At 37.4% G+C, this 21,608-nt stretch overlaps 1 protein-coding gene across 2 annotated transcripts in view; it reads left to right on the forward strand.

Moving 5' to 3' along the window:
- The first annotated feature begins 804 nt into the window (after positions 1–804).
- The window catches only part of SLCO4C1 (solute carrier organic anion transporter family member 4C1), an 83,505-nt gene continuing 62,701 nt past the window's right edge, over positions 805–21,608 (forward strand). Inside the window, exons 1-2 of one of the 2 annotated variants that reach the window (XM_037011968.2) lie at positions 805–1,241; positions 4,325–4,588. In XM_037011968.2, the coding sequence (XP_036867863.2) occupies positions 896–1,241; positions 4,325–4,588 (610 nt within the window). In that variant the 5' untranslated portion in view covers positions 805–895. Of the gene's footprint in view, positions 1,242–2,006; positions 2,155–4,324; positions 4,589–21,608 lie in introns of those variants that run through there. The other variant, XM_037011969.2, reaches the window with a different exon arrangement.

A 21,608-nucleotide genomic window follows, 5' to 3' on the forward strand; every position in this document is an offset into this window, starting at 1 on the left:
CTTGTACCCCCAGAGCCTAGAACACTGACACCCAGGAATATACATTTTTTGATGAATGAATGAATGAATTTTAACTATTGCAAAATGGTGTTCTGTTCTTCAAAGTGTTTTTCTTACTAATTGCACAGGTAGAAATTGTACATGATTATCAGCATTTTTGAATTCCGATATGCAATGCACAGAAAGAATATCATATATATGCTTTTAAAGTTTACTAATTTCCATTCCTTCAGTTTTGAGGAAGTAAAACCAAAAAGGTGGTTGCGTTGTGATGTTAATGGTGGTGGCAGTGGTGGGGAAGACGGGTGGGGATTTCCGTTTCTAGGGAGAATGACAGGTAAAAGTCTTACCGCGATGTTCACGGAATCCAACGTACTGTCTCTGTACTTGATTCTCGGAGTCCAGACCTAGCCTGGTTTGGTAAGCAGCAGAGGAAGAAACCCACAGGGCACTTTCTTGAACGATATCCTGATGCAACTGTGTTTACAGCTTTCAAGTCAGTGCCCAGGGGGAGCTTTACGGCCACCAGCCTCCCGCACCTCTATTTGGCTCGCGGTCCCTGGGCTCCGGGAGGCAGCGCCGCAGGCTGAGGGCCTGCGCCGCGGCACCTGGCGGCCGGGCAGCCGGCGCACGCCGCGCGTTGGGGCGGGCCCCGGGCGCCAGAGGTGCGGCGCGGCCGAGCGCCAGCCAGCCGGCCGCGGGGCCACTCCGCGGGGCGAGCGCGCGGGGTACGGTCCTCGCGGCAGCGGCGACCGCGGGCGCGGCGCGAGGCAGGGCCGGGAGGCGGGGCGGAGTTCGCGCACGGGGGCGCTGCCACCTGCGCGGGGGAGGAGCCAGGGCGGGACGTGGGTCCTGCCGCTCGGACGCGCGCGAGTTCGGAGAACTCCGTCGGGCCATGGAGAGCAGCAAAGGCATCGAGAACCCGGCTTTCGTCCCCTCCAGCCCAGACACCCCTCGCCGGGTGTCTGCATCGCCCTCTTACGTCGAGGTCTCTGCCCTGCCCACCGACAGCCCAAGAGAGGATTCGCAGCCCCAGGAGCCTCAGATGCCGCAGAAGTCACCGGAGCTACCGCTGCCTTCAGCCACTGCCCCTGGCTCCCACGGGCCGGCCGGGCCGGCGTCGCTGTCCGCGTGCGAGGAGGGGCCCTACGGATGGGGGAACTTCCAGCCCCGGTGCCTCCAGCGCTGCAACACGCCCCAGGGCTTTCTGCTGCACTACTGCCTCTTGGCCGTCACGCAGGGTAATGTCCAGCGCCGGCCGGAGAGGGCACTGGCCGTTCGGGCGCCGGCGGGCGGGAGCGACGGGTGCGCGGGCGACGGGTGGTCCGCGCGCCGGGCGGGGCGGTCCCCGCATGGCACTTGCAAGCGCTCCCACGGAACCGCGGCTGCCGGCCACATTCTGGCTTCCACATTCTAGCTTCTCCTTTGTCGCAACATTTAAAACTTGCCACACGGCCTTTTCTTGTTTGTGTTCTACTCAGTTTAGGACATTCGAATCCTCCTAGGAAGATGGAACTTACTGGAGCCTTCCTTTGGGAACGGTTTGTCTTGAGGGAATCCATTCTGCATTAGGAAAGCATACATTTTGCTAAACCCCTTATTAAAGACATTTTTTACATTGTTTCTGGAACTGGAGGATTAATGAATTTACAGATAAGGGTAGGGTAGTTTTCTATGAAGAAACCTGTTGAAAAAAATAGATATATGCACACACAATATGTACATACACGTGTATGTATATGATATACATATACATACACACATATATAGTATAGATTAGATAAGGACATTCATGTTTTGTGACTATTTAATTTGAGTTGTACATCGGGGCTAGAGAGCTCAAGGTTAGCAGGGACTTCAGTTGTTGAAGGGTGAGGCCTTTCAGATGCAAGAGTTATGCAGTACCTGTTTTGTTGGATCTCTTTAAGCTTCTCTGCAAAGTACTGATAAAGCCCAGGTTTATACCCTGGGGAGTTTGCGACCTAAGCCTGATTTGGAGGCGTGAGTGGTTAGGGTGGAGACAGAGTGGCTTTCCTGGAAGAAAACATAGAGAGGGTAAAAGCTGCTGCAGTGTTGCTGCAGGGGATGAAATGAGAAGTTACACGAAAGTGACAAGTTGAAGAGGGGTGGAAGCTCTGGAAGGACAATCTGAAGGTTAGTTATTTCTTCAATCTATCACATGAGCCATAGATAAAAAGTATTTTGTAAAGAAGCGATCAAGGACTGATTGAAAGAAATGCAATCTAAGAAATATTTTTGGGAGGAGGGGTTGTAAATTGCTCTTTTTGAAGATTAACAGAAGAATAAATCTGAATATATTCCTCCCTTTAAATTTCTGCTCCTCTCAAAGTAACTCAGGGTCTTTTGCTTTGCACGTCAGGGTCTGAGTATTTGTTGATTCCAAGTCAGCTGCAGTTTTTCTGCTAAAGGTGGTTTTATGCTGAAGAGTTTTTCCTTTTCCACCTTTCCTGTCCCCACCAGAGTTTGCGTGCTCTCAATGTCTTGATCTTAGTTGTCCAAAATCAGTGATTGTGAAGCATCTCAGTGTCAAAGGAATGGAAAGTTCAAAGAAGCTGGACACAAGTAAAATATTTGTCTTGTGTTTTATCTTGCAACATATTCTGAAACTGCTATAGTATTCCAGAATACACCATTTTACATTTAGCATAAAATATTATTTAAAATTATCAAATATATAATTGGCACTCTTAGAAAAATGTGTCAGGTTTAACTTGGAGCTACATCTCCCCAGAGGCCCCCAATTTAAGAAGCATAATCTGAGATGAAGGTGACCCAGTAAATTCTTGTTTCAGTTTAGGTTTGAATGACTGAAAACATTATAACTGTGTTTCTTAAACATGGTCTTTGGAAAGACTATTTCCATATTACATTAACAGGTGTTTAATTGGGGAAAAAGACAAACCCAAAACTTGTCAAGTGAGTTTACTTAACCCAGCATTTCTCAAAGATGAACAGGATTTCTCTGAGCACTTAATTTCCTAATGTGTCTCTTCATACATTTACAAATAGAGTATGCAGTATTTTATGGAATTTCTTTTTCATAAAACAGAGTGTTTGAAACTTTTGTAGCATAAAATTCATATTGGGATTCATAGGCTTAAAGTGCTACCCTTCCACAAAAGTTTACAAATTTACCTTGTTAGAGAAGTTTTACCATAACAGCCATGAATTCTGATGACTGACTTTTTATCAGTATGGCAGGTGTGCTGGGAAGTTGATTTTTGGGTGGGAAATTTTCATATTTTCAGATAATCTTATCTTTTATAAACATCTTATCCCTGGTACTTTAGATTCTTTATCTTGAAATCATAGGAATTATACATTGTCCTATAGACTTATTAAACTGGTATAAAAGTAAAAATCATGTTAGAACTTTTGAAACTTGTTTTATCAATTGTCTTGAACTATATTTCCAGTTATAAACAGCCTTGATAAAGTAAAATTGGAAGAGATTAGTAGAGATCATAGCTTGTGTATGGTCTTTGTCTTGACTAATGCATGGAAAAAATTTCTGGTATCCTCTTAAGTAAAAGGAGTAACTAGGTAAAAACTTTGTAATTTGCTCAGATGCTTTTTATTTTCAATTTATGATAATGTTTAAACTCCTGTAAATTTAACCTCTGTCAGGACAGGACTTGTTTATTGTCAGTCAAATTCAGATTTCGAGGTTTTCCTGTTTGTCTTATAGTCCTCCATCATAGCTATAATAAGCAGATGAAGTGTTAAGTTTTGCTTTTTAATTTCCATGTAGAGTAGAATGCAATTAGTTGAAATAAAACTTTTAGTTTACTTTGCTCCACGACTTTTTAAATGATAAGTTTAATGTCTATTCAAAGTTATACAAGGATTTTCAGTTACATATAAGTATGTTAAAGGACTGAACTTGGGAAGCAATTGAGCATTACTCTAATGGCCTCTGGAGTCATCTGTAGTTTCTGTGCTTTTCCCAGTGGGGTCCATGAGAGTACTCTGCGCTTGGAAACTCTAGTAAACCAGCCTCATGAGACTACCAGTCTGCCTTGTCGGTCATTTAAAGGAAAAGGAAGTTAGTTGTGGTTTAGTATGTGATGAGCATCAATTTTATTTAACACCTGAAAATTCACAAGTGTACAATTTAAAAGCAAACTGATACATAAGGAAGTATGTTTGGATTGCCACCCTTTGAAACTTTGAGACATTTAAAACTGGCACATTTAAAAATATAAAAAAAAACACCAAACAACCAAACTTTAGTATGTTAATAATCATGATCTGTATGGTATCATTATAATAATGCACATAAATTTCCTTTTCTCTCTTTTAGGTGTTGTAGTAAATGGCCTAGTAAATATTAGCATTTCCACTATTGAGAAGCGCTATGAAATGAAGAGTTCTCTGACAGGCCTGATATCATCAAGCTATGACATCTCCTTCTGTTTGCTGTCTTTATTTGTATCTTTCTCGGGTGAAAGAGGACACAAACCAAGATGGCTTATGTTTGCTTCGTTTATGATAGGCCTGGGAGCACTTGTATTTTCATTGCCCAAATTTTTTAGTGGAAAATACGAGTTGGGGTCCCTTTTGGAAGGTAAGTTTCTGTTATGTTTTTGTTTTCAATTAAAAAGTAGTATGAAACTAGGCCGTTAACTCTATATAACAGTTCACTTGTTCAGGTAAGGATGGCAAGGACGTAAGTCTCTTTCACTGGCCACTGCTTTGTTTTGATGTGAATTGTGTGAGGTAGGAGTTTTAGATGTATTTTGCATTATTCATTGCTTCAGTGGTTCTCCAAATTTTTAATTCTCAGTTACTCATTCTCCATATTGCACACAGTCCTCAAAAAATGACCTATTTTCCTTTGCCCTTGTGACCTCATTGGGGTCCTATGATCTTCTGTTCTATGTGGTTCTGTTTGCTGTGCTTACAGCTTTGCAACCTGGACAGTTATTTCTTGATTTGAGATAGAGGTGAAATTTATAGGGAAACTGAAGCTTTTCCTAAGAACTGAAACTAGCTCTACTTGTGACTCTAGTTTAGAGACGTAAAACTTCATCAGTTATTTAATGTGTTGCTCCAGTTAGATGAAGAAGTACATTATTCAAAGGCTCAAAACAGAAATTTGATTATTTACATTTATACTTTCTCTTTAAAATAAAAAATCAGTTTTAATGGAAAAGCAATTATAGTAGAGCCAGAATGCTATGCTAATGAAAATAGATCATACAATTTTATAGTCCTTTTTGGAACTTTTAAGAGCAAATATTGAAATAAAATCAGAAAAAATGCTACAGACTCAGAAGCTTTCAGGGCTTAGGTAAATGAAGAAAGGAGAGTATGAAGGAAGGAGAATTAGGGCATTATGCAATAAAGCATTATTTTTAAGAAGCTGAGATTGTTATATTTGTGAGTATTAATATTGAAAATTAATATCATAAGTTAACATTTCCCAAGACCATTGCCTAATTATAGAATGACAACAAATAGGACAAACATTTCAATCCCAAAGCATATATTACTCAGCATGGTTTTACGGATCCACTTATTAGGTATGCAGACTTCATCTTGGAAATAAAAATAGATTATGCAAACATGTGGACCAATTGAGGATGTTTTAAGAGTGTTTTACAGTTTGGAATGAATGAGATAAGGAGATATGTTATCAATGGGAAGAGCACTTAATGTAGATCCAAGCCTGTTATCTAAGATTGGACAAGACTGCATAGGCCAATTTCACATATCACTAGGGTTAGTTTGGGGAACAAGGCATATTAAGCTTTACTATAACACTTTTGAAATCTTAACACTAAGGAAAAATCTAAATTTTAGTCTGTTACACATGAAACAAGATTGCTATGATAGCAAGAATATTATCCTGCTTATAGCATTACTCTGTATAAAATCTAATCTTTCACTCTTCCAGCTGATCAGATTTCTACTTGTTCTTAAAGTATACAAACTTTGATAAAAAATCTCTCCATAAACTAAAACATAAATGCGTATTCCAGTAAAAAAGCCTAATCTGTCCTCAGCAATATTCCTATTTTCATCTCTTTCATACCGTATCTTGAACTGCAGCAATTCTGAATGGATTCTATTTCCCAAAGGGGAATGACCACAAATTAAGATGTGTGTGTGTGGTTGTCCAGAGATGAAGCCAGGAAGATTGCTGAAGCAGATAATAAATTTTAGTACATTATTGTGTACTGTGCAGTTTTCATTGAATTTTTAAAGTAGATTATTAGATAGAGGGTTTGGCTGATCTGTAAATTTCTACTGTAAATTAAGACCCATAATTTAAAAGATAGCTTATCTGTGGCAAATGAAAGCAGAAACTCAGGTTGCCCTCATGTTATTCTGTCATTCATAACAATGTATATTTATTGATGTGGACTATATGTGGTATGGAGTAATAGAGAAAAAGCTTCATGTTAAGTGAATTTTATATACCAGTGGAAATACAAAATTAATAAATAAGCAAGATAATTGGAGATTGAGGTGAGTGTATGAAGGGAACAAATAGTATGAAGAGTATACCTAGACAATCTGTGGGCAAGAGAAGGCTATTTTGATACTGGAAAATGAGGAGCCAGCCTGAAGAGATGCTTTCCAGCATGAGGCATTTAGGTTTTCCTTTAAGTGCAATGGGAAGTCATGAGAGAGTTTCATATGGGGAAGGGCATGATGTTACTTGTATTTTAAAATGACCATTTTCACTTATGCTGTTGTGAGGGACAAGAATACATGGAAGTAAAGCACCCAGGAGGTTTATGCTATACTCTAGGTTAGAGATAAAGGTGACTGGGGCTGGCTCGGTAGCAGTGGAGATGTAGAGGAATGACTGATTTTCAATGTAGCTTGAAGGAAAAAGAGACTGGATTTCCTAGGGAGCTGATTGTGCAGGAGAAATGCATAATAATTCTGATATTTGGCTTCACTAACTCGGGCCATTTGCTAGAATATGGAAGACTGGATTGAACAGACTTGGGACTGGAAATCAAGAATTCAAGTTTGGACTTCTGTGCGAACTTCACATTATATATGCAATGTTGCAATATATATCTTTGAACATATATGTTTATGTAAATGTGCAAGTCATTCTTTAGTGTTTATTCCTATAAGAGCAAATACTGGGTTTGAAAGGCTTCTTCATTCTAATCTTTGATAGATAACCTTACACTGACTTTTAGGAAGGGATATAACAGTTGCTCTCCTACAGTCAACTGAAAATGCCTACTTGTTATTTTGGATTTTTGCATTCTTCTTTTCCTGAAATTTTTCCTTAATAGAAAGATATGTTATTGTGCTATGTTTGTGTTTGTGTGTATGTGTAGTTGTTTACAGTATAACATATACCAAACCCAGCCCTGAAATTGCATTAAATATCTAAATGAACCCAGACACTTAGAAAAAATGTTAGAAATCACAGATCGTTTCTTCATTAATGGAGAACATCAGAACAAGAGGCAGAGTGACTTCATAGTGATTTTATAGATGGGTCAATAAGAGCTAGAATTGATACTAGTTTTCATGCTATGTTTAATGTTTTTCAAGTTTTTGTTTATGACTCATAGGTATATTAACTATATCACATAATTTCAATATTTTTATGAATGTAATCCATTTCTTCCCCAATTTCAAACAGCCAATTATAACGGTCTATACTTTATTTAAAAATTAACTTGTCTGCTCACATCAATTAGCCCACTTTTGCAGATTTGGAATCGGAATTTGGGGAGCCAAAAATCTCAATTATTTGTTCAAGTCTAAAGGGAGTGTAGAAGGAAACTGGAGATTTAAGTGGGAATAGGAAAGAAATCAGTTGAAAACTTCCTGTAAATAAGTTAGAAGCAAGGGAATGTATAGTCTTCTTAGGTAACATTATATAATAACCTAAAAAGCATAACATTAATAAGTTATCTTATTAAAATCAATTTAATTTGAAACTGACTGAGAAAATTAACATATTCCTTGGTGTGCTTTTTTTGTTGTTGCTGTTCTTTGAACTTGAGAGAAACCAAAGTCAGGGCTCAGTTTGGATGACATCATCTGTCTAAGAGGAGATTAAATTAATGTTATGTAGTTGGTAAGTAGAGGAAAACAAAATATGAGATATAGTAAGCGTGTATGATTTCCACAGGTGTGAGGATAACACAAAAATAAGTTAAGAGCAAAGGGTACAAAAGGTACCAAATACATAAATGTGTATTTGGAAACAGCTTGAATTTTCTATTGTTCTGTGATAAATCTAAGTAGGTTTGGAAAAGTATTTTTTTAATGGAGATAATAGGGTTAGAGGTGATTATCTAACTTTGAATGGAGGTAATATCATTTATCAAAGGGAAGTTTTGGTTCTTGGATGCAAAAGGAAAAGGGAAGAATTAAAATTAAGAGAGGTAAAATAGATGCTTCAAAGGGCTAATTTTTGTATATGTTAACCTGAAAATTGTGTCATAAAACATTTTCAGGTAAATTATATTTGACACTCACTTTTGATATATTATGACCTAACATTAACAGAAAATAGTATATTTTAATGTAACTTTCAAAAATTTAAAAAATGTCACGTAAATGAATCTTTATCACATAATATTTGTTTTTATTCAAGCACTTTTTAATTCTTTGTGGATGAGTGTTCATTTAATATTGTTAAGCAAAATAATCTTTTCATCTCTTTGAGACTTTGGGTTGGGAGGTCATTAGTAAACCTAGAGAAGCAATTACTATATCTTGTAAAGCTCTTTTTCTTTGCTGACCAATAGTTGGATAACTTTTCCTAAGTGGTGTTAGTTTCTTGTTTCTCTTTTCCATCCTTTTCTCTCAGAAATAGGTCTCAACACTCTACATTTGATTCAGTACTAAATTTCCAGTATTAGATTGGAATTTCAAGGCGGATTCTGCACCAGAGGACTTTGGCTGCAGTGTGACTACTTAAAAAGTTGAACTAGAGAAATGATTAGCAAGGAACTCAAAGCTGGATTTAATTCTTAGTTACTGTTCTATCTTTTATTTTGCATTCTTAAGTTTTTTTTTTTTGTATGTGATGCTTGCTTGGCTTGGAGAAGACATAAAGCCAAGAATCTGAGTTTTTTCAAGCAGTAATTCAATATAGGATGCTGTAATTTTCCTTGGCCTCTTTTAAAAAAATTACCCCAGTTATCTTTTCAGTCCATTTTGAAAAATAGGCATCCAGTTTAATGTTTAATTACTTTGTAAATTCTCAACTGGGAGCATAGAGAGAAAAGTGTCTTTTCATTTCAGGATTATTGCTTTATGGAGTTTCACAACCACCATGAAATACTAGGTACTCTGCTGCAGTCAGTTTTGTTGAAATTCAAATGACCAAGCTTCGGAAATAGTGGAAACTCACAGAGAAAAATAAGTAGAAAAGCATGTGTCAGTGAGATGTTAGCCCAAACTCAATTCTGCACACAGCTATAGTGTGCATATAGGTAGAGATTTTAAGAATCTGTGGCCTTAAGCAAGAGAAGGTAAGTCCCAGAATTTTCTAAAGTATGACCTGCAGAGCAGAGTTTCTGAAGGTATTAAGAGTATATAAAAATGTATTCCATGGTTTAATGAGTTTAGGAAAAAAATGAAAGTTAAGGAAGTATCTATTGTACCACTGTGAAAGTGAATCTATTTTGTGAGTCTAGTTAGAGGGAATGCCCTCTAGAGTTCTGAGTTTACTGGCCGGGAGACCCCATTGTTATGCTTATCTCCTTTACCCTGCTTCCATTGCTCACTACTTTTCTGCTTTAGATAGTATTTCAGTGAACAGGCTTTGGGAAAATCTACTCTGTGCTCTCTTGTGCTGAGTATGTGATTTGAAAGCCCTTGTGGAACTTAGGAGCTTCATTATGGGCAGCACCTGAAACAGCATGGGGTATATAGTAGGTGCTCAAGAAATTTTGTTGAGTTGTCAGATACATTAATGATTGAATAGATGGATCTTTTCCATGGGGAGGTATATTAGGAGTCTAATCACGACCTTCCACAGAAGGCAGTAAGAAGAGGTAATGTCAGATTAAGGCAGTTTGGGATTCTTTGTTCACATTATCCATAACTTGGCCTAAAGAGTAATAGAGCATTTTCTCTTTTTTTGGCCACTAAGTGGAGAGGAATTGTGTTGTTGTCAGACACAAAAGTTATTTATTGTAGATGATATTTATGGGTACTATTTGAGATCTGAAAACTTTGCAATGTGATAAAGAAAGCCAAATTGAGAAGCATATTCAGAAATAGTAACAAAATGCTTTGATACCAGAAGTTTTTGTCTTAATTACTTGCTAAAATGTTGATTTCTCTATGTATGTATCCCCTTCTAAGGGGATGTGAAAATGTCAGGATTATTTTATGATAGACTGTTAGTAGTGATTAACTTACTCTTATTTGTCTTCATGTATTCAAGTGGACCAGAGGTATGGTTGTGTCTAACCAGAGTGTGTGGGAGGTATTTCAGCAATGCTTTTTGTAGCTTCCTCAGAAAGTTTGGTAAAAATGTGGTTTGTGGCAAGAAAGAAATGAGGAAATTCTATTTTCTAAGTCACTGTCCTTAAAAATGCAATTAGCCAATGTGTATTTTAACATATCTATTCTTTTACTTTAATGTTATTAGCACCTTACATTGAGTGAAAGTATGCAATGGTATTGCAGGGATATTAGGACATTTAATTGAGTTTAAATTTTTGCTGGAACACTGTGTGATAGCACTATGTGGCCTTGGACAAGTTTCTTTAACTTAAATAATGGTGATTATAATGCCCACTACCTCATAGGATATTGTGTACATGCAGTGATAAGGCAGTACCTGGTTCATTAAATAGTGGCAAGGAAAATAATGATGTTCATTATTAAGTAACAGCTGTACTTATGTTAAAAAAATGCCTTTCTTGTTTTTCTTATTGGAGATGGTAGTTACAAAATAATATGAATGACTAAAAAACTATATGTTACATATTTTTTTGTAGCTGTCACTTCTTAGTGACATATCCCCAAATTCTGGCTACACATTTTGAAAGTGTTTTAGTTTTAGATATGTTCCCAGGATTATATTCTTCTTATGAGATAAGAAAATAAATTTATTTGGCATAGCTAAAGTTAGTTGGATCCATTCAAAATTCCATATTAAAATACTGCCTTTTAAATAGCCAAGTTGCCTCTTTTTAAATATCTTTAATTTGTTTTCTGATTTTAAATGTGTTCTTTGCAAGACATATAGAAGATAGAAAATAAACAAAAAAGTTAATAAAAAGGAAAAAATGGAATAAATGGCACAAAAAAGGAAGGAAATAAAAACTTCTCATAACACAACCTGGATTACCTCATTAAATTGTTCAACCCTTTTAATGTATACACATGTTGATACATGTATTCACAAATAGTTATGCATCATGACACACATTTACATCACCCAGTCATAATGCACATTTATATCACCCCAGTCAAAACACACATTTATGCATACATTCATACCTACTTACTCTTATTAGCATTCATACATATTCATACATCATACATCTCTATATCATATACACATACACATTAAAATATACATTTTAAGGAAATAAGATTTTAACTTACAGATATCTATTTTTTTTACTTAGACATTATATATTTAAAAAGTTGTATAATTTTTATGCTTTTATGTTATTTCATTTTATATATCTTTTTAATAACTTATAATCTAATCAACATTCCTTTGTTGTGTTTTTTATTAATACATTTTACTTTTCTGTTAGGGAAGTTCTATTGGTTATTGCAGATAATTTGGGTAATACTAAGAAGTTCAGTCATTCACCTATTAAAGGACATCTGGACTGATCCCAGTTTTTTGCTAATACAGATAAAGTTATGAACATCTGAGTCCATTTTTTGTGTGAATCTAGTTTTTTTTTCTCTGGGATAGATGCCCTGGAGTAAAAGCGCTGGGTCATATGATAATTCTATGTCTAGTTTTTTGAGAAACAGATGAACTGTTTTGCAGAGTGACATACCATTTAATATTCCCACTGGCAATATGTGAGTGATCCAGGTTATCTGTATCCTTGTCAGCACTTGGTGTTATGTGTGTGTGTGTGTGTCTGTGTGTGTGTGACTTGACTTTTGCCATCCTTATTTTTTATTTGGCCATTCTGCTCTGTTGCCCTGAAATATAGTGGTTTCAGTTTGAATTTTCCCAATGGCTGATGATATTGAGCATCTTTGCTTGTGCCCCTTTGCTATTTGTTTATCCTTGATGTGATATCTGTTCATGTTTTTTGCCCATTTTTCTAACTGGACTATTTATTTTTTACTTTGAGTTTTGAGAGTTACTTATGTATTCTAAGTACTAGATCTTTGTCTGAGAGATGGTTTGTAAATATTTTTATCCAGTCTGCAGCTTCTGTTTTCATCCTCTTGACAGGGTTTTTTATAGAGCAAAAGTTTTTAATTTTAATGAAGTTCCACTTATCAAATTTTCCTTTTATGTATTATGCTTTTGTCATTGTCTTAGAATTCTTTACCTTATTCTAGATCACAAAGATATTCTCCAGTGTTTTTTTCAAAAAATTTAATAGTTTTCCATTTTACATTTACATCTGTGATACATTTTGAGTTAATTTGGTTTTCTTAATATTCCCAATTAGGATACTCTCGTTATGTCTTTTAATAATCCAAACATCTAAGAAATGTTTCTGTTACAATACTCTTTATTGATTTGAACGGGATTCACTGGTTCAGAGAAATCCTGAAATCCCACTGAGAAGATGTTATTCTTATTCCTTGAATAAACCTTAGTCTGCTTCTTCAGAGGGGCTTGATAATTCATTGTTCTCTGTTGGTCCTTTCTTGTTAACATTATTGGCTACATTTGAAGAGGGCAAATAGACTTCTTGGATGCTTAGAAGCTGTAGCAGCTTGCTTCTTGCCTGTGGAAGTTTGGGAACTGAGGGTCATTTTAGTACTCATTCAATCACAGTCTCTCTTAGAAGAGACTAGTGGTTCATTTGATAGTGCATCTCTTTCAAAAACTAGTTTTTGATCTAATTGATTTGGATGCATGTGCCAATGACCACATTCATGGTTTTGCTATGTGTCTTATGTTTCTTAAAAACCTCATGCCTCTCTTGGACTTAATTAAGCCTATCAGACTAATGGGATAGTCATACCCTTAGGTACTTGTTTCTGAGATATATTCTCCAGAGAAAAGTATTTGCCTGTTGGCCCTTAATCCATTCAGTTGTATTAATGGGTGGTACTATAGCCTTGATTTTATCCTTGCTACTGTCTGTTTTAATTGATCTTTGTTGTTCAAAGGCCTTCTGAGTTTTATCTTTTATAGGATTTAGATGAGAAGCAGTTGCCTCTTCTAACTCTCAAGTCATATTCTTTCTATTCCTTTTCATTCCATCTAGAATATTTGGCAATGATCCACTGGCACCAAAAATGTTATTACTGTCAGTTGTTTGGGTTACTGGAAGGGGTCAATAAAGCAATGTCCTACATGCTTTGCAGTATGTTAAAACAGGTTATGTATAACAGAGTTTTAGCACACAAACTTGCACCATTATTGAGCACATTATCTGCCATATAGTAGAGAGTTAGTAGATATTTGTTAAATAAGGAGAGGGACATTCTACAATGTACAGGGGTAGCCCTCCACAACAAGGAAGGAACAGAAAGTTAAGGAATAAGTGAAGTTAAAGGATGGCTTTATGGGAATAATTCTAAGCATCTTTAATATTACTAAATTATTCATGGAGCATCTAGGAATAATATGTGGAAAATGTTTCTGTCTTAAAAAAATTGGAAAAATTATCTATAGACATGCTATTTTCATTTTGTAAATTATATTTCCTATTATCTCCATGTTGTTGTCAAGCTAGTCATATTTCCCAGTGTCAGTTTTATAAAAGTAACGAATAAGTCTGCAATAAACAGTATTTTACCCTTTGCTTGGATTTTTAAAATAGACTTAGTTTAGAGGACATAGTAACTAGTAGCGTAAAATACTGGTCCTTTTGTTTTTGTTGAATATGCATTTTCCAGAATATAATTTTTGTGGCAGAATTTTGATTTCTTCATATTGAAATATGTTTTCTAGTCCTAACATAGCATTTAAATTTCACTTACTACATTGCATAGTCTATGATTTCTATCCACTCTTTTTCATATTTGCTATATTCTGACATTTTCAATTCTTTTTTTTGCATTTCTTCCTAATTTCCTTTTGCTTATTTTTGTTACTATAAAACTGAGAACATATAAATTTAGTATCTGTTAGGTTTTGATTTTTATATATCAGTTACCATTGTTACTATAACAGATTGAATTTTGGGGGGAGTACAGGGTCATAATTTGTTAATCTTCAGTAGCTAAAATATACCTGGTTTACATTAGTTACTCTTTAAATGTTCAAAATGTTTGAATTGATACACAGGGCTTTTTGCTATGAAATATAATTAGATTTTATATTCCATTGGAAACCTTGCTTTTCCCCAATTTAAAAAGACCTATAGGATATATGTTGTACTGGATATTTTTCATCACCACCCCTATAGCTTTCAAATCTTTGATGGTGTCACTAAGCTCTATAATTCCCTAATGGATACAGTATCACTTCTGGTTTACTCTCTCATTCACGGATTTTCACTTAGCTCTGCCTATAACAGCATCAACCAATCCATAGGTCAGCCAGCTAGTATATCTATACCAGATCCTGGGGAGGAGAAACTAAGTGGCTATGTTAATCTTCAAAGATAAGCTAGGCCCAATTACCCAAACAAGTCACGCAGACTGAGCTGACATATATAATCTAAGTTGCATGGGCAGAAACCCAATCTGAATCAATATGGTGGTGTTTCACAACCCTTTAGCCAATTCCTGGGCAGTAAGGAGTTCACAGATCCAGAGCTCATTATTGATAGGGAGCGCAGATCTTGTTGAAGAATTTTAACATAGTCAGGAGCATAGAATGTTTCTCTTCCCTTAAACCCATCCTAAAATGAAGCCTTTAAGCCAAGTGATTAGACAATGGCTCTGAACTCATAAGATGTTTGGATTTCTAGAATACTGCCATTGTCACTGGTAAGAGGGGGACTTACAGAGGTCCATTGGTTGGCCCAAGACTACTCTATCTCACAGAGGGTCCAGAGATAGCCGTCCTGAAGATATTTCCCTAGTCTTAGGGTATAGTAAGGGTATAGATATACTAGCTGGCTGACCTACGAATTGATTGATGCTATTACAGGCAGGCTAAGTGAAAGTCACTTAGCCTGAATGAGATAGTAAACCAGAAGTGATACTATATCCATCAGGCAATTATAGAGCTTAGTGACACCATCAAAGATTTGAAAGCTCTAGGGGTGGTGATTCCTAGTACATTCTTACTTTTTAAAATGTATTTGGTGCAAATGCAGGACAAAGTCATGGAAAACGACTTTAGACCATTGTAAACATAATCGGGTGGTGATCCTAATTACAATAATGGTTCCAGATTTGGTATCTTTTCTACAGCAGATCAGCCCAGACCCAGCACCTCATATGTAGCTATTGATCTAGCAAGTGTTTTCTTACACCTCTCAACTGAAGAGATAGTCAAGATGGTTTTCTTTCTGTAGAGGAACAAGAGTCTGCTGTCTTATATGAGTAACTATATAATCCTCTTGCTTTTTGTCATAACATGGTTTGGAGGAGTGGTTCTCAACTGGAGCCAATTTTCATTTCTGGAGACATTTGTGGTTGTTATGCCTGGAGTAGAGGGTGCTATTGGCAGCTAGTGGGTAGAGTGGGTAAACATTCTACCAAGGCACAGGGAGCCCCCCACAGCAAAGCATTACCTGGCCCCAAATATCAACAGTGCCGAAGTTGTGAAACTCTGGTCTGGAGGAGCAATTGATCATCTTACTATCCCACAGACATCATTATGCTATTACAGTGATGGTATTAAGCTAATTGGACTTGGTGAGTCGACGTGTTTTGGTAAAGCATATGCATGCCAGAGGATGGGAGATAAAACACTGGGGCCTGCCATAATAGTTGAATGTCTAGGGGTCCAGTGGCCTGGGCCATGCTACTGTATCCACTTCACAACTAGCATACTCTGTACCTGCATAACACTTGCTGGGCCTTTTGGGATTTGGGAGACATTATCTGCCTCATTTGTTTTCATTACTCTCACCCGTTAACTAGGTAATATGTAAGGCTGCCAAATTTGAGTGGGAACTAGAATAAGGGAGCATTCTTGCAGCAGGTCTAGGCAGTGTTTATGTCAGGCAGGGAGGATGTAGGAAGCCTCTGGCAAGCCTGCTTTTGGAAATCACAGTGAGGACTCCTAGGTTTTTGTAGCAAGATCATGCTTTCTTCTGACTACACTCTTCTCCATTTGAAAAAGAGCTCTTGGTTTGCTCCTAGATGCTGGTATGTTAGATACAAACATGGTAATGAACACCATGGTACCTGAATTCCCCATTATGAAGTATATGTTTTCTACTATAATAAATCATAAAGTTAGACCTGTGAAGTAGCATTCATTATTAAATGAAATGGTAGATACAAGTAGGCTTGGAAGGCTCAAGTAACTATTATAGGCAGGCATCTCAGACTGCTATGGTATTTGTTTTTATTGCCTTGCACTTCCCCCTTTTAAAATGTGAAAGGTTATCATTATAGGCAGAAATTAGCATGGTCTTACTACAAAAACCTAGGTGACCTCATTATAAGGACCTTGCTGAGTTCCTTGAGGCTGGCTAATGGAAAGGAAGTATAACCTGGTTTACAGAGGGTCTGCAGGGTTGTTGATATCCACTAAAATAAACAACTCTTGGACCACAGCCCCAATCAGGTATGTGACTAAAAGGCAATCATAAATGGAAATTTGCTTTTGATAGAAGGAGAGAAGTCCTGAGGTACAGGTCTGTATTGGTTCATGGACCACCATGAAGTCCATCGCTATTTATTACCTATTAGTATCACTAATAGGTAAGCTGGTCAGTCAGAAGATTGGAAAAAACAAAAATGAAAGTTGTTTTACAGGTGTAAGGAGTTCCAGCTGAGAGATGTATACCTCCTGGCATGGGCCCAGAATGTAAAGGTCATCTTGCCACTTGTTAAATACTTGCCTGAGAGCAGCATCCTTTGTGGAAGAGGCTCTCAATCAGGATGCTCTGTCCAGTGAATGTGTATCAGTGTCTTTCCCCAGCTTCGGTGGTACTTATAGTATGGACTTATCCTCGCAAAGACTATGTAAAAAAGTATCCATAATGGCAGAAGCATGAGTTTAAAACCATACCTTTTCCCTCATCAAGATTGAACTGAAGTCTGTCTGCATTGCAGACTGATTGCCTGATTTCCCAGCTGCAGGGACCAGTCCTGCCAGCACCTGACATTGGAACATTCCCCAGGGCATCCAGTAGACCCCAGGGCAGATAGATTGCCTGATTTACCAACTTCAGGGGCCAGTCTCAAGAGCTTCTGATATAGCAGCGTTCCCCAGAGCAACCAAAATATGTCTCTCTGTTTGCAGTTGTCCTCCTGGGATCAATATGCATTATAGATGTGATTTGTTTTCATTGCCTGCTGTGCTTCTATCAACACTCAACATTATTTGACTTATAAAATGCCTTATTCATAATATCCTACTTATCACCTCTGACCAGGAAACTCATTTGCACCAAAATAAGTATGGTAACAATCTCCCTGCTCATGAAATTCACTCATGTGGCTTACTATGTACCCTGCCACCCAGAACTACTGACTTGGCAGAATATATCTGTTATAAAAGCTGAAACTCTTCCTTAATTATTTTTCATCTATTTATGCTAAATAATCAACAGGAAGGGACTGAACTGGCAAAAGTGATAGGTCTTAGTTACCACGGGGAAATTGGGTTATAGTGGCAAGAAAGAATGTCTTCTGGACTGAGGGACTTCGCTTGGGTAACTCTTAAAACCCCCACACCCAGCAGTAATTATTAAAAAGAAAACTGTGGCAACCCAACACAGGTAGCATAGCTGAACACTTGCACAGACAATGTAAAATCCCAGACCTGCTGAGGCACAGGCAGAAATAAGGGGCCGTGACCTGAATGATATCAAAGGAAGCAAGTGTGTCATCTAGGCTTTCTGACCAGCTACGGAAGGAAGAACTGGTGACCTTCCTAATGGTCCTACTGCCCAGGTTTTCCTGTACCACCCTGTGAAGACCACTGGTGGTGGCTAACATTTCAGTGTTGGCTTCAGGTGGGAGGATAACTGGACTGACATTGTCCCAGGATATTTGCTGATAGGTTTTTGTAGACTTGTGTTGGAGATACATTTTTCATCCAGACAAACATAGAAGTGGATGCTAAGGCACTGGAAAAAAAAGGACGGCGCTGGATATTCTCTTTGTCCCTCTATGTCTGATACTCACTATTTATCACCCTGTTTAATAGAATAAGCCCCTAGACTCTATCACCCTGGTACTTTTACCTGCTGGCTTCTAGTTGGGTTCAACCAGTGGGAATTTCCATCTTAGGAAGGAAAGGTTGTAGTGCTTGTTTCCCCTGGCATCCCCCTGACCAGGCTGGTGTGGAAGTTGTGTTAACTCTTCCTCAGGCCGCAGCTCTTAGATGATGCTGCCTACAGCTACAGTTCTTGCAGGGTTCTGTTAACCACCTAGTGGTAGTAGCACCCACTGTTTGTTCCCTTAACTCTGGCTTTGTAAAAAGTTCACCCCATAAAACAGTCCACATCTATAGAAACAGAGTTAAATTTGCTTCATGAGAAATGCAGCTCTAAAGTATAATAGGTATTGGAAATCCAAAGCTGAGATGTGGAGTCATCTTTGCAGTTTCTACATCCATGATGGATTTCATCCCCAAGGAGAGAGGTACCTAAGAGGAAAGGTGGAAGGCAAAATTCTAAATCTTGGCAATCAGAGTCATTTAGGTGATCATTGGTAACAGTAACCCTCTGAGATTTCATTCTATCTATATGACGATTAAATTCGGAATTTTTAATTACTTAGGGTTGTTTTCTTTTACTTGATACCTTTGTCATATTTGAAACCTGTATTTTTGAGAAGTGTTTTGTAGAGCACTAGTTCTGTGAGATGTTAGATGTTAATGGAAGAAAAGATAACTTGAATATATGGTAATGTGTAAAGATTTCTTCATCGTATTTCATGTAAATACATACTCATTGCACACTAAGAGGAGAGTGCAATAACAGAATATATTGTTTCCCAAACTAATTTGGCCATAGAACCCTTCTGTTCATGGTAGTTCTCAGAAGCCTGGGTTCAGTAAAATGTACTTGGGGAAATCTTGTTTTACACCTCTTTAGAAGCATAGTTCAGATAATTAAATTGTGGCTCAAGGATCATGGAGACTACACTGGAGGATCAGAAAAATAGGCATCAGACTATTGGGTTATGATGCAAAATCTGACTATGCAAGTATGTGACTTGTGGGCTTCAGTTTCTTCATTTATAAAATGACTGCTGAAAGTAGTTGTAAAGATTAGGTTAGGAAATGTATATGAAAGCTCTGAGTATTGAGAAGCACCATAAAGTCCATCAGTATTTATTTATATAGATTTTTTCCCCTCATGAATAATACAATATGAGTAAAATGGGATGTATGTCATTGTAGTTCAAGGTTAGTGTGTCATTTGTCAGAAGGTGTAATTCATACTTGTAATTTCAACTCTTCTTTTGTACATTCATAATTTGATCATTGCCTTTTTGGAATTTGCTATCCATTCTTATATTATTAAACAGTGAGTAGCCTCTGTCCAGCTGTGTATTCTGAAGTCATTTGGAAGTGCCTGTGAAATTTTATATGCAGTATACTGCTGGTATTCTCTATAAAGAATAGTCTGAATAGTCCATATGTCTGTGTAATTTGGTCTCTTCAAAGTCCAGTCTCATTTCCTTTTTTTTAAATTTTATTGAAGTATGGTTGATACACAGTCTTATATTGTTTCAGGTATATAACACAGTGGTTCAACACTTACCCATATTATTAAATCCTCACTCTCATCAGACCAGCCACCAACATCAACATAGGGAGACATTACAGAATCATTGGCTATATTTTCCATGCTATGGTACCATCCCTGTGACCAACTTATATCATGATTGAGAGTTTTTGTGCCCTTTATCCACCTCAACCCCTCCCACATGGTAACACCAGTCACTTCTCAGTGTTTATGTGTCTATTGATGTTTAGTTCATTTTTTTGTTTGTTTTGCTTTTAGAGTCCACAAATAAGTGAAATCATATGATATCTGCCTTTCTCTGCCTGGCTTATTTCACTTAGCATAATACCCTCTAGTCCATCCACATGGTGCCAACTGGCAGGATTTCATTTTTTTATGTGTATGGCTGATAATACTCCATTGTGTAGATGTACATCTTTAGCCATTTACCATTGATGGACATTTTGGTTGTTTCCATATCTTGGCTATTATAAATAATGCCGCAATTAACATAGGGGTGCATGTGTCTTTTGAATCAGGGATTTTGTTTTCTTCAGGTAAATACCAAAAAGGGGGATTACTGGGTTTATGCTATTTTTTAGTTTTTTGAGGGACCTCACTACTGCTTTCCACAGTGATTGCACCAATTTACATTCCCACCAACAGTGTTGGAGGGTCCGTTCCTTTTTTTACCACATCATCACCAACATTTGTTATTTCTTGTCTTTTGGATAGTGGCCATGCTAACTGGTGTGAGGTGATATCTCATTGTAGTTTTGATTTGAGTTTCCCTGATGAGTACTGATGTGGAGCATCTTTTCATGTGCCTATTGGCTATGGCTTTATGTATTTCTTCTTTGAAAAAATGTCTATTCAGGTCCTTTACCCATTTTTTTTTTGATTGTGGAATCTTTTTTATTAGAGCATGCCTTGGCGTTCAGGTTCTAGGAAACAATTTTTGGGAAATAGTGGTCTCTTCATATTCACTTCCATTTCCTGCATTCTGATTACTTTCCAACTCAAAAGTCTGCTGCCTGGACCAGCTGCGTGGATATCATGTGGAAGCCTGTTAGAAATCTCAGGCTCCATCCCAGACCTACTGAATCATACGCAGCATTTTAACAAGACCTCCAAGTGATTCCACTGCATGTCAAAGCTTGAGAAGTGGTGTTTTAGACAATGGCAGTCAGCTCTCACATTCCTACCTGAAACCGCAGGATTCAGGTCACCAGTGACAACCTCTTGCCGCAAACATGGCCTCTTTTGATTTTTCTTGTCCTTTCTGGTAATTTAGTGTCATACTGCTGACCTTTCCTTAAAACATTAGTGGGAAAGTAATGTATGTATATAATCATAAATTTAAACTGTACAAAAGGTATAAAATAAGAAGTTAAAGTTCCCCTACTCTATCATCCTATTCCTGATTCTCAGAGATAACTACAGGCTTTTGTTTTGTTTTGTTTTTCTTGCTCCTTTCAGAAATTTTCCTTAAGTATTGGTGCATATACAATTTTTTACTGCACGAGTGGTAGCATATTGAACAGTTTTTTTTTATATAGGCTTATAATTAACATTATAGGATAGTGTCAAAGTCTTGTGTAAAGTATTTGGACCACAGCACAATTCCCAGCTTTAAGAAATGACTTCTGGCTAAATTTCAGAGAGGAA

This window comes from Manis javanica, chromosome 1, assembly GCF_040802235.1.
Source record: "Manis javanica isolate MJ-LG chromosome 1, MJ_LKY, whole genome shotgun sequence".
NCBI lineage: Eukaryota > Metazoa > Chordata > Mammalia > Pholidota > Manidae > Manis > Manis javanica.